At 42.4% G+C, this 13,959-nt stretch overlaps 1 protein-coding gene across 3 annotated transcripts in view; it reads left to right on the plus strand.

The window, feature by feature from the left end:
• Mphosph8 (M-phase phosphoprotein 8) overlaps positions 1–11,181 on the plus strand; it is a 31,692-nt gene extending 20,511 nt beyond the window's left edge. The window contains exons 8-14 of one of the 3 annotated variants that reach the window (XM_021182004.2): positions 2,064–2,204; positions 2,730–2,816; positions 4,622–4,776; positions 7,358–7,512; positions 9,260–9,387; positions 10,420–10,503; positions 10,908–11,181. In XM_021182004.2, the coding sequence (XP_021037663.1) occupies positions 2,064–2,204; positions 2,730–2,816; positions 4,622–4,776; positions 7,358–7,512; positions 9,260–9,387; positions 10,420–10,503; positions 10,908–10,949 (792 nt within the window). In that variant the 3' untranslated portion in view covers positions 10,950–11,181. Of the gene's footprint in view, positions 1–2,063; positions 2,205–2,729; positions 2,817–4,621; positions 4,777–7,357; positions 7,513–9,259; positions 9,388–10,419 lie in introns of all 3 variants that reach the window. The other 2 variants (XM_085828671.1, XM_085828672.1) reach the window with 2 other exon arrangements.
• The last annotated feature ends 2,778 nt before the right edge of the window (positions 11,182–13,959 follow it).

The following is a 13,959-nucleotide window of genomic DNA, read 5'->3' on the forward strand; positions in this document are numbered from 1 at the left end:
TATTTTATGACTTTTAAGTGTCTCATCTTTACACTAGGTGGTTGGTCTTCTTTTTTGGTTTTTTGCTTTAATGATATGTTTATAGTGTAAAATCTTGTTTTAATCTTTATTTGTTGGTGGGGGAAGTGTATGTGTGAGTTGCCTTCTGCAACTTAAAAGAATTGTTTTTTTTCTGAGCCAGGCTCCTGTAGACAGGCTGTGTAAGTGTATGTGTGAGTTGCCTTCTGCAACTTAAAAGAATTGTTTTTTTTTCTGAGCCAGGCTCCTGTAGACAGGCTGTGTAACCAAGGGTGACGGAGCCCTGACTCCTGAGTGTTGGGGTTATGAGTGTGAGTCTCCACACTCAACTAATGAAGTGTAGGTTTGCCATTCTACCAAGAAAACTTGATCTAGAATTTATTACACGGAATTTACTTAATTTTTGAAAGATTTATCATTGTATGCACTTATGTATATGGGTGTTTTGTCTGCATGTATGTCTAGAAGAGAGCACCAATCCCATGGGACTACAGTTATAGAAGGCTGTGGGGTGCCATGTGGGTGCTGGGAATTGAATTTATAATCTCTGGAAGCAGATGGTACATTTATCTGCTGAACCATCTCTTCAGCCCCTTTAAAATTTTTATTTCAGATATTTAACTTTAATGTGCATGAGTGTCTGCCTAAGTGTATATATATGCACCATGTGCATGCCAGAGCCTGCTGAGATTAGAAGAGGAGTTAGATGCTCCGGAATTGGAGTCACACCTGTGGTCTGTCATCTGAGTGCTGAGAACTGAACTGGGTCCTTTGGAAGAGAAACAAGTGCTCTGAACCACTGAGCCACCCCCAGCCCAGGCCTAAAATGCAATGTTTATGTAGGTCATATTGGACTCAAACTTGCAGAAATCCTTCTGCCCCTGCCTTCCAAGAGCATGAGCCACCATACTTGCTTGCTTATACATGGACGTTGTAAAATTTAATAGAAATACTTATTTTTTTTGAAACAGGATCTCACTATGTATTCCTCACGGGCTTGGAAGGCAGAGAGGTCCACTTGCCTCTTCCTTGAGTGTTGGCATTAAAGATGTTCACCACCGTGCCCGACAGCAACCTTTACATTTTTAAAATTCTAGTAGCTAGGCAGATGGCTTAGTGTATACAGGGCTTGCCATGAAATATAAGGACCTGATTTTGAATCCACATAAGACAAGCACAGTAGCTAGCATCTGATCCCAGTGCTACTAAGACAAAATAGGAAGTAGAGACAGGAAAGATCCTGGAGACTTGTAGGCTAGCTAGCCTGCTATATGCAGTAGTGCAAGAGAAGCCACCTTGTGTTTAACAAGGTTTGTCCTCTGATCTCCACCTATGCCCACTTGTTGTATGTTTCACATACACACAGATTTTTTAAATCCTAGGGCTGGGGATATGGCTCAGTCAGAAAAGTGCTTGCCACACAAGCATGAAGGACCTAAATTTGGATTACTGTCACATATATAAAGATAAAACAGGGTCAATAGCACATATCTGGGAGGCAGAGAAAATAATTTATGCCTTGGGCTTGCAGGCTAGCCAGTTTAGTTGAATTTGATGAAAAACCTTGTTTCAAAAAAAATAGAGTAGAGTGAGGCTGAAGCGATGGTTGAGTGGTTAAGGGTTGCCTTGCAGAGGACCACAGTTCAGTCCCCAGCACACAGAGGGCTCATAAGAGCCTGTGAACTAGAATCCCAGGGGATTGGATGTCTTCTGGACTTACATGCTCATACCCCCACAAAGATACACAGACATAATACAAAATGAAAAATAATAAAAGTGAATCTTAAGAAATAGGGTAGTGAACCTATTTCTGGCCTCTATATGCATGTCTTCTCCCCTCCACCACCCCCCCATGAATACATACACACAAAATCCTAAAGATTTTTTTTTTCTGATTACTTACAAGAATATTATAGTAAACAACCTAATCTAAGTGGATCCTTAAGCCGTTGTTCTTTAGTGATTTCTTCTTGAAATAGCTTGACTAAAGAGTCTTGCTTCTAAAATGTTTCTGATTAAAGACTAACAAGGTTTCACTAACACAGGATTCTACTGGGATGACCCTGGTGATGTTGGCTGCAGCAGGCGGTCAGGACGACCTCCTCAGACTCCTTATCACCAAAGGTGCAAAAGTGAATGGGCGCCAGAAAAACGGGACTACAGCCCTCATTCATGCCGCTGAGAAGGTTTGAGACTTGACTTGACTTCATGAAGGGAAACAGAATCTTTTTTTGTTGTGAAATATAATGGTCACATGTCATGTAGCCTTACTTTGTACTTTCAGTGGGTCTGTGATGTGAATTTCTGCTATTAGCAGTACTTTGTAATCAGATTTAAAGTGTGACTTGCCTAATCAGCAATTTATAGTGAGCACAACTTCTAGCTACACTGCCAATATTTATTTCAGTCTTAAATGATTTAGAGGACTCATAGGTAGAGTTTCTATTATGGAAGCTACAGGGTAGACTGCAGGTGGCACTTGCTGACAAATCAGTGAGGGACTAGACTCAGGAGGTGGCTTCTGTGGCCCTCCAGTGAAAATCAGGGAGACAGTGTCCAGTCACCTGCATGGAGTTAAATCTGTGAGTCTTTTTCCTTATTGCAAAACAGCTAGAAGGAAGGTCTTGTCTTTTAAGGAAATCTTGGGACTAAATTTGTTTGTTTTTTCTTCTCCATTAATTTACTCACTTTTGTTTCCTGTTTTTTAATAGAACTTTTTAACAACTGTAGCTATTCTTTTGGAAGCTGGAGCTTTTGTAAATGTTCAGCAAAGCAATGGTGAGACTGCACTCATGAAAGTAAGTCAAGTTTCACAGTGGCTATGTATGTTGGTGCTGCAGACTGGGAAAGGCATAGAGACAAGGCCATCCCTGGAAGTCAGGATCTCCCATAGAATAGAAGTGGGTCATCAAAGCAGGAGAATATGGTAGATCAGTGATGTATGGGACAAGCTCAGTCTAAGGGACCCAGCAAGAGTCATGGGAGCTGGGGGTTGTAGGTGCTGAGTCAGCAGGAGTTGGGGAGATGCAAGGGACTGCAAGTGTTTCAGTGAATGATAACTCTATGCTACAAGTAGAAGGCACTGGAAAGAGGCAGACAGATCCAAGATTGCACAACATGCAGTTTACAGATGTCTTGGGTGGTTTCTAGCCACGTGGATGCTTATACCTCAAAGCAGAAGGGTTTGTCTGCTAAGCTAGACAGAGAGAGGCTTTTCCTAGTATCAATTAGTACATCCAGTGCCAGTTCAGAAATTTATATCAGAGGTCCATACACATTAGGTGACTGCCTTAATGACTTTGTCTAGCATGAGTCAGGTCATGTGCAAAAGGTGTAGTGACAATACAGTCAGGACCACTGTCGTCACATGATAGGTTTAGACACCGAGAGTAGGGGAGGATTGTGTGCTCTCGTTGTTTTGTATGGTGTAACTCCATCTCCTGTGGAATTGGGGTTTATAGGTATGTTTTGAGTTGCAGGTTGAGTGTGTGCTGTTCCCAACCACCCTTCTTGTATCTTTGAGTGGTAGGTTGCAAGTACCTCACTAGCCTCAGCCTAGAGTGACTCATTCCTCTGCAGGAGTTCTAGGTTTCTGCTTCATAGTGCTGCTATGACTCAGCAGATCCAGGTGTCCATAGCTGGCTCTGTCTTATTTCTTCCCTGAGGTACAGCTTTGCATAAGCTGTGATTTGAGCTGGGATTTCTCTGCAATGCCAAGTTCTCTCCTGTCAGGTGTGAGCAGTACAGCCCCAGGCTTGTCCTGAACCTTGTGTTCTATAATCTACATCTTTCTCCTGGGCCTCCTAGCAGACCCTTAAGGCCTAAGCCTTGATCATTGCTTTGTGATTCCTCCCTATGACTGATTTGGGTTGGTGTAAATAGTCTTTTATTCAGGAGTCTAAGCTTACGTGGTCTTTCTGTGTGTGTGTGTGTGTGTGTGTGTGTGTGTGTGTGTGTGTCTGCCTGTTATTATCACGTAAGTACACCAAGGTGGCACTCAGTAATGTCTCACTGAGAAACTGCTAGACAGCAGACACACCTCAATAGAAGAGAGAGCACGGGAACAGAGAGGGGCAGGGTATGCTAGTGTTTTCTACAGGACCATCCAGGGTTGGGAGTATTCTAAGGGAACTTGGGAGAAGTTCCCAGAATAAAGGGTGGGTTTGTTCTAATGCTCCTTAGTTCACTAGGGAGTGCATTTGGGAAAAGACAAGCAGTTTGTAGACCTGGAAGGAGGTTCCTGAAATAAGCGATATTAGTAATGTTAGTCTGAGCCTACATTTCCTGAGTTAGGGAGCTCTGGCACTGGGCATCAGCTGTGAGACCCCATTGAAAGGTGAAAGGCGGTTGGAACCATGAAGGCCTAAAGAACCTGGAGAGGGTGTCCTAGCAGGTCCCCTGGGCACTGAGCTGTTCCTCACAGCAGCCTCTAGTTTACTTCTTCATGGCTGTCCTGTTGCCAGTGCTTGCTAATGCCTGTTCCCAGATTTCTTCCCTTTCATTTATGAGGCTTTGTCCTCTTTCACAAAGAGCTGCTGCCAGACCCGTGTGGAGAAACTAAAGTTACTATGGTTTACAATGCCACTCCTCTTTCCTGACCTAGGCATGCAAAAGAGGAAATTCGGACATTGTCCGCCTTGTGATTGAATGTGGAGCTGACTGCAACATTTTGTCAAAGCACCAAAATAGTGCATTATACTTTGCAAAACAGTGTAATAATGTGCTTGTATATGAACTGCTGAAGAGCCACTTGGAGACGTAAGTGTCAGGCGAACGAACGTACCATGGTTAAGTCAGAGTGGGAAACTTACTGAACACATATTTGGAATGGTTTGTGTAGGAAATGTTCAGAAAAGATTATCCTGTAGGGATTCTCTCTTCAGTAGATTATGAATTTAGTAAGTGGCATATATATTACTTCTGTGTGAGTTACCAAAATCTTAGAAAACCCTGGGAAATCTTAAAATGTTAGTCTAGGACTGGAGATGTAGCTCAGTTGGAAAAGAGCTTACCTAGTATGTACAGAGTCCTGGGGTAGACCTCAGTGGTTCTTAAAGCCAAGCCTATAATAGCAGTACTTAGGAGATCAGAGCAAAAAGAAGATCTAAAAATTTTAGGGTAGAACTAGGGTAGATCTAGAACTTGGATACATAGCTAGTTCATGGCCAGCCTAGACAAGACTATGTAAAACTCTGTAATAAGTTAACATCTCCCCTTAATTTGGTAAAACTGTTTGTGTGCATGCCCACCCCTGCATCAACCAGAGACTGACTTGTCTCCCTCTTTTATTCTCTATTTGTGTATTTTTCAAGTGAATTCTGAAGCATATTTTGTTATGAGTTTATGTCTTTATCACTGAAGAATTCTTTTGATGGGCTAGGATGTGATTTTGTGGTAGAGTTTCCATCCCGGGTCCCACATAGAATTTTAGCAACACCTGCCAAAAACACTGCTAGAGAGGATGAAGTCCTTATTTACTCAGTTAACATCCCCAGAAGCCGGGCGTGGTGGCGCATGCCTTTAATCCCAGCACTTGGGAGGCAGAGGCAGGCGGATTTCTGAGTTCGAGGCCAGCCTGGTCTACAAAGTGAGTGCCAGGACAGCCAGGGCTACACAGAGAAACCCTGTCTCGAAAAACCAAAAAAAACAAAACAAAACAAAACAAAAAAAAACATCCCCAGACCTTAGCTTGTAAACTAGACACCAGGTATAGGCAGAGGGCACATATTGTAAGATTTAGGCAAGGGACCATGTTGCATCTTGCCTGTTGTGCCTACTGGAAAGCCTGTCCTGGGCATTTCCCATAAAGAATTCCTGAAGCCAGTTCTGAGGGCCTGCCTGTGCAGTGGCCAGCCATCTTCCTTTGTTCAGGACTGAGGAGCACTCGTTCCTAATTTTTCATTCATGCATTGGACAAGTGCTAAGGGAATTTTTGTGCCAGACACTGTTTCAAAGGTTAATATTGCAAAGACAGAAAAGGTTGCCCTTGTGCACCCCCTGTTCCAGTGAGACAAGAGGAGGAGAAGAAAATTGAAGGGCCACAGTCAGGAGAGGGAAGCCAAGAGAGGCCAGAGTCGTGTAGGTCCTTTCCACAAAGGCAGTGCTGAGTTGTGAGGTCAGACATAATTGCAGCTACTCAGGTAGTTTACAGACTGTAAACTCAAGCCGTACTTGGGCTACAGAATGAGTTAAGGCCAGCCCAGGCAATGTAGTGAAATCCTGCATCAACATAGAAAAATGAAGAGAGGTTGGAGAGGTGGTTAGGAGAGAACCAGGATTTAGCACCCATGTGAACAGTGGGGTCATGGTCTCATTCACATCTGTAGCCACAATACAGTGAGATACTTGAAACAGGAACTTGCTGGGGGGCGGGGCTATTCTAGGTGCCAACCTAACTGGATAGAGAATCCCAGATCCAGGGAGACAACTGCTCCAAAGAAATAGGGCAGAGAGTGATAAAGCATGACACCGTGCTGTCCTCTGGCCGCCACACAGGCAGGGCAGGGCAGGTACAAGGCAAAACTTGGAAAAGCAGTTTCTCTACGGTAACATCAGGGCTAAGGATAGATAGAGCTCAGTGGGAGAGCGCTTGTTGTAGCCATGTGCAAGGGCCTAGGTACTGCAAAAAAAGAGAAAGTAACACTGGGCAGTGTGGCACATTCTTCTAACCCCAGCACTCAGGAGGCAGAGGCAGGCACATGTCTGAGTTGAGGCAATCCTGGTCTACAGAGTGAGTTCCAGGACAGCCTGTTACAGAGAAACCCTGTGTTCAAAAACAAATTAAAATGCAGAAAAGTTAGTAAGCAGGCTTTTATACAGCATTATACATCTTTTGCAGAGGGGTAAAAGGGAAGGCAGAGTCTCATGTCTTCCATTCTATCTTCAGACTCACTGTATCTGAGGCTAACCTTGAACTTCTCATATTCCTGTCTTCCTCCTAAGTACCAGGATTATAGATGCATGCCATCACACCTGACTTATGTACTGCTAGTGATCAAACCCTGGGCTTCATGCACGCTAGGCAACCAAACAACACCTCCAACCAATAAGGTGTATATTTTAAATTTCAATTGTACAGTGGAATACAGAGTCCTAATGATGCAATACATAGTATCTAATAATCAAATCGGGGTAACTGAAATTTTTAAATTTGTTAATTATAGTTACTCATGTGGTATAGTGTAATAAATTCAGTACATCTTCATAAAAGTTTTAAAGGTAGGGTCTCACTCTTGCCATCCTGGCCTCAAACTCATGGTAATCCTCAATTAGCATTCTTAAGCTCTGAGGCATGAGTCACCACACCAGCATTAACAGTATCCTTGTGTTCTGTTACTAGACTTTCCAGAGTTGCAGAAGAAACAATCAGGGATTACTTTGAATCTCGCCTTGCTCTACTGGAACCTGTTTTCCCAATAGCATGCCATCGGCTCTGTGAGGGGCCAGATTTCTCAACAGATTTCAATTACATGCCCCCTCAGAACATGCCTGAAGGTAAGCAAGCATGTGTCCCATTCTAACTTCAGTGTTCGTAGCTATAGTATGTAAGGACGAGCTTGTCCCTAAGTAATCCTTTACAAACACCATGGTGTGATAGTTGGCACAGCTGCCCTAGCAGGAGGCCTTCCCATCCCCCTACCTGCACCTGAGTCCTCTTTAAAATATTGGTTCTCTATAATTAGTTGTTTACTGAGTTATTAAAAGATGGGGTCATGACTCTTAGTCTAGAATCTTTTTTTTCTCCCAATTTTTATTATACCCACTAAGTTCCTCCTTGTTTGTGTTTTGTTGCTTTTTGAGACAACCTTGGCTGTCCTTGAACTTGCGCTGTCCATCAAGCTAGCCTTGAACTCAAGAGATCCACCTACCTTACCCTCCTGTGTGTTTAGATTACAAATGTGCTCTACTATGCCTTGTTTGTTTTAAGGCTTGGTCCTGTACTCCTGTCTCAGCCTGCTGAGAGCTGGGATTAAAGGCATTGAGCCATTGCCTGGTTTCACTTTTTACGAAAACTTGCGTGGGGGCACCAGGTGCTGTCCTCTCCCACTGGACTTAAGTGACAGAGCTATAAGCACTAATGGGTGCTGGGCAGGGTCATACTCCTCAAGGTGGAACTAATAGTAAGTGACTAACCCAGCCGTGCTCCTACAAGCAACCTTATAACCAGTGGGCCATCAAAACAAAAGCAGGAGGGGGACCTGTTGGGAAGTAGCTTGTGTGAGGGTTGGGGGGGTGGGGGGGGTGGGATAAGAGTGATGATCACACAATATGATCACAGTATGAGTATGCGAAGTTGCAAAAGAAAAAAATAAAAGTAGGGCTGACTTAAGTTCAGTCACCAGAATCCACATGGTAGAAGAGAGCCTACTCCTAGGGGTTGTCTGTTGCCTGGTGTGTACCATGCACATTCAACTAACTACTCTGGAAGAGTAGGTAGTGCACTTAACCGCTGAGCCATCTCTCCAGCCCTTTGTTAAGCATTTTTATCTACAATGTTAACATACGTATGTAGGACTGGTGAGGTAACTCAGTGTAAACCTGCTGCTACCAAGCCTGGTGACCTGAGCTTGATCCAAAAACTCACATGGTGGAGAGAACCAACTCCTTAAAATAGTCTTCTGGCTTCCATACACCATGTGCTGTGTGGCTGCATGCACACAGAATAAGTAAGGTTTGTTTCTTTGTATACGTTGCTGTAAGCAACATTATAATGATAATGTTTGAGTGGATTTTTGCTATGGGCACGCATTTGAAGACTTCTAGGAACTAAACGTAAATAAACTAGGATGTCTATTTGTACATATAATAAATGCCAAATATAAAGACAAAACTTTTAATGTGTATAAGTCAGGTGCTGCTGTCTACACCTGTCATCCTAGCACTTAGAACATCTTCAAATTACACATTTGTAAAGGACGATTCAGCTTTCGGCATCCACATAACTGCTCGTAACTCCAGTTCCAGGATTCTTCTTGAACACCCCTTAAAGGTCTCTGCGGGCGGCAGGCACACATACACATATGTAGGCAAAACACTCATTCATAATAAAGAGTAAAACCACCAGTTAGTTTCAGTACACACACAAGTCTGTCTCGTGGGGCTATTTGGACAAGCTCTCCAGAGTGGTGGTTTGAAAACTGTAGAATGAAATCCAGGTGTTGTGAGTGGGGCCTTCTCCCTGTCAGAAGATGACCCCCAACCCCCAATGCTGTGACAGCATTAATCTCTCTTCTCTCCTTAGGCTCTGGTGTCCTCCTCTTTATTTTCCATGCAAACTTTTTGGGCAAAGACGTTATTGCTCGGCTTTGTGGACCATGCAGTGTACAAGCTGTGGTTTTAAATGATAAATTTCAACTTCCTGTTTTTCTGGTAAGATGATTTTTTGGTAGTTCTTAATTATTAAAAATTGTGATCAGAGCCAGGTGACATAATTCATGCTGGTTTGTTTGGAATTTTTGGGAAGAGGCTTTTAAGATAATAATCTGTATGTAGGTGCTTTGTTTGCCTTGGTGTGAGGGTCAAGGGCAACCTGTGGTAGTAACTTGGGTCATAATGTATAGCAACAAGAGGCTTTATCCACACAACTCGAGACAGGGTCTTGTTACACAGCTCAGGCTACAGGCCCAGAACCTACTTCAATCCTCCAGCCTCTGCCTCTTGAGGTCTAGAACTATGGGCATTCAGTTCCAAACCTGGCATAATTTATAAAATTATCTTTATCAATTTTATAAATTATGGCAGGTTTGGAACTGAATGCCCATAAAGACCCATGTGAATGCTGGGCATACATGGTGGTCACCTGGCAGCTGTCCTGCCTATAAAGGATGATTGCACATTTGTGCAACATGTCATGTACACCTCACACAGGTGTGCATATACTACACACACATCAAAATGGGAAGAATGTTTACAGAAAAATGTGTATCCCAGTAATAGTGAAATTCAGTCAATCCCCACTTACTATAAAAGAAAATGATCCAAATTTTTAGAACATGTGAATGTTTATTTAAATCATGCTACCATATGTGAGGCTATAAAGGAATGCTTTATATGTCTACTTGGTGTTTGTGGCCACTCCTCCTCGTAGATAATAGTAGCACGCCACGCCATCACTCTAACACACTCTGCTGCTGGAACTCTTCCAGAGGCTAATAAATGAACACCTTGTATTGAATGCAGTCATGTGTCGTTTTTATTTCAGCCCTAGGTAGCCTAGAACTCTTTAGACCTGGTAAGCCTTGAAGGTGAGGCTTTTGGTGGGCTACACAGAGAGATCCTATCTCAAAATTAAAAAAGCAAAAACAAAAAACCCTCAGTTCCCTGATCTGAGTTCCTGGTCTCTATTGTAAATGTCACAGCCCTGACTTGAGTCTGACTTTATCTTATCTCTTTCCCCTCTAGGACAGTCACTTTGTTTATTCATTCAGTCCTGTTGCTGGCCCCAATAAGTTGTTTATAAGGTTGACGGAAGCACCCTTTGCCAAGGTGAAAATCTTTGCTTCATATTTACACAGTAACTGCCCACATAATAATAGTAACACTAACCAATCCTCCGTCACTGGAAACGTCAGCAGACATGGTTCAGACAAGCTCTTTGTACTAGAACGTTTATGCTGGGCAAACTGATGTGTCTGCGTGTTGGAATTTGGCTCTCTGAGGCAGCTATGCACAGCATACTTGGCAAGTCTGGGGGCATCCCCGCTGAGCACTCCAAATCTTGAGTACTAAAATGCCACTACCCTCACCATATGAAAAAAGGAAGCTGGACTACTTAGACCATTCTAATAATGCTTACCTAATATATATTAACTAGTGCGGTTAAATACAGCAATAACTTGGATGTTCTTACAAGGTGGGATTTGTATACTGACATTCATTCTCTTCTTTAGGTTAAGTTGCTAATAGGTGCATACAGAGTACAGCTGCAGTGACCACAAAGGATGGAGAACTGGCCTCTTTTCAGCTGGATTCCAAGGACCATCTTTGTAGCAGTTTGGAATTCTGGTGCAGCTCAAATGTTCATATGTAGTTGTAAACTTAAAATTTAAGTCTGTTGCCTGTTCAGGTTTGTCTACATATATTTGTGCCATTGGTCGAAAACGTTCAATGTTCTGCTTAGTTTATTTCCACAATGTGGAACAGTACATGTAAGAAATATTTAAGGGAATTAAAAACCTTTTGAATTGAAATTTTCTACTAGTCGTTGTGAGTTTGTATTTGAAAAACAAAAACCAGTTTCAGGCTGGGCCACACTACTGAGTTCAAGACCTTTACCAAATCAGGTTTAAACATTTACTATACAACTAAATTTGATAATAAAGGTGGAAAAGCAACTTAATTATAATTATAAAATATAACAATGCAGCTGCAGGCTTTTCCTCTTTGTTCCCAGAATAAAGACACCTGAGATTGAATTATAAGCTTGGGCTTGTTCTGACTGGCTTTTGTAACTTATTCTATTCCACCGTCAAAGGCAATTCTGTCCCCTCACCCGATTATCCCAGCGTCTCTTCCCTACCAGAACGCAATTGCACCTATTTGCTTCCTGCCTCAGCGAGCAGCCATCAGCTTTACATGGGCAGGTGATGCTTCCATACAGTGCACAACAGATCCTCTCTACAGTAGAAATAGAAATGTGTCCCATAGCATACTCTTGACATGTGCTGGGACTGCTCATAAGCATAAATCACAAAATAAGGTTTTCTGCTTGCAGCTTTTGCATCATTAGTTTTTCCTCACAGCGTGCTGTAACCTGTAAGAGACAAAGCTTTCATCAATAAATGGGAATGGTATACATGTGCACACATGCACGCATTTTGTCCTTTGTAACAGCTCTGCTGGCCTCAAATCCAGACTCAGGATCACAGGCATGTTCTACCACGCCTCAGTTACTGTGTACTGTGTGTCTCTTTCTCTACTGTTTAAAAGAGGTTTCAGCTCTAATTGCCAAAGAGGCAAACCTTAAACAGTCAATACTCTAATCCAGTGTGTGTGTGTGTGTGCACTTTAAGATAATTTTTCTTTTCCTTTAAGCCTTGGCTGTCTTGGGAACTCACTGTGTAACCCGACTGTCCTTATATGCACAGAGAATCTCCAAATCTGCCAACAAGACCTGCTTTTTTCTTAAATGAAATGGCAATTTTTACAGTTTATAATGAAGGGAGGTTCATTTATGTCACTATTTTTAAAAGCACATTTATCATTTTATCAACTAAATTTGGTTTACATATCTTTCTTTTTTTAAGATTTATTTATTTATTATACATAAGCACACTGTAGCTGTCTTCAGACACTCCAGAAGAGGGCGCCAGATCTCGTTACGGATGGTTGTGAGCCACCATGTGGTTGCTGGGATTTGAACTCTGGACCTTCGGAAGAGCAGTCGGGTGCTCTTACCCACTGAGCCATCTCACCAGCCCTACATATCTTTCTATAGTTAACCCATTTCCATGTTTCTACTTGATTAGAAAAAAAAAAACTATATTATAAAGCAGGTGCTTTAATTAAGTAATGACAAATGCACTTACAAGCTTTTAAAAAAATCTTATTTTCTCCCTATTTGAATGCCACATGAGCAGGGCAGTGATGGCACATTTAATGCCAGCACTCAGGAGGCAGATTGGTTGACTTCTGTGAGTTCACAGTCAGTCTAGGACAGCCAGGGCTACACAAAGAAACCCTTTTTCAAACCTTCCATCCCCAGGAAAGGAAAAAGAGAAAAGAAAAAAAAAGTTAAGGCCACATGGTGCCACAGCTTTGATTCTGATATACATGGCCTGTGTTCAGATTACTACTTCAAATTTTACTTAAAGGAAGAATCTACATATATAGCTATTTGAAAATTTAATTCCAGTGAGATAACCACAGAATGCATAAACTTACTCTAAGCATATTTGAACAGTTGCTTAAACCATAGTCGTACCAAAGACTTTAAAATTTAACACTGGTACTAACAGTGTCTCTGGCCAGGACCAGGCCTAGTACAGTATGTTATACTTGTTTAAAGGACAGGTAGCAAAACCAAACTGCAAGGCGTCCTTGGTACAGCTACGTAAGAGAATGCCAACAGATACCTTAAAACAGATACGGTGTTTCCTCGACTATGTGCCAATGGGTCTTCCAGAGCCTTGTAAAAATGGACGTTCCGATTCATCAGGTCCCTGTGTCCTGCCTGTAGTTGTGTATCTCAGATCTCAGGCAACAGCATCACTGTTGGTCCACAGCACCACACCTGAAGCAGCCAGAACAGGACAGGTGGGAAGGATAGAAGCACCAGGGGTTTTGCCATTTTCTGTTTTACTTTTTAAAAAGAAAAAAAAAAAAAAGATTGTTTTATTATATGTAAGTACACTGTAGCTGTCTTCAGACACACAGAAGAGGGCATCAGATCTTATTACAGATGGTTGTGAGCCACCATGTGGTTGTTGGGAATTGAACTTGGCACGTCTGGAAGGGCAGTCAGTGCTCTAAACCACTGAGCCATCTTTCCAGCCTGACCTTTTTTTGTTTGTTTTCAAAACAGAAAATATAGTATGAGTCTTTCCTAAAGAGATTGGAGGCGACAGAAGCCACTATACCTAGCATATCTACTGTACATTACCCATTTTTAATATACTTTCCAAGGGAACATAGAGTGACAGTGGGAAATGTGGGACTGACAGGAGCACTGAAAGTTGCCGGCTGGAAGTGGGTGTTTCCAGAAAAAAATTCAAGAAAGTAAGGAGTTAGAGAGATGAGGGGTGTGTGTGTGTGAGTGAGAGAGACAGACAGACAGAGACACTAAACATTCCATTCTAGATGTGCCGCCCCCCACCCACCCATGCACATCGAATCAGAAGTCTGGACTCGGTGACCACATGGACCTAGTACCTCATCCCCAAGATCAAGAATAGAAATGACTCTGGAGTGGCAGTAGAAAAAGATGAACACTTTCCAGGCAAA

Source organism: Mus caroli, unplaced genomic scaffold (assembly GCF_978045245.1).
Source record: "Mus caroli unplaced genomic scaffold, Mus_caroli_1 scaffold_12, whole genome shotgun sequence".
NCBI classification, from domain to species: Eukaryota; Metazoa; Chordata; class Mammalia; order Rodentia; family Muridae; genus Mus; species Mus caroli.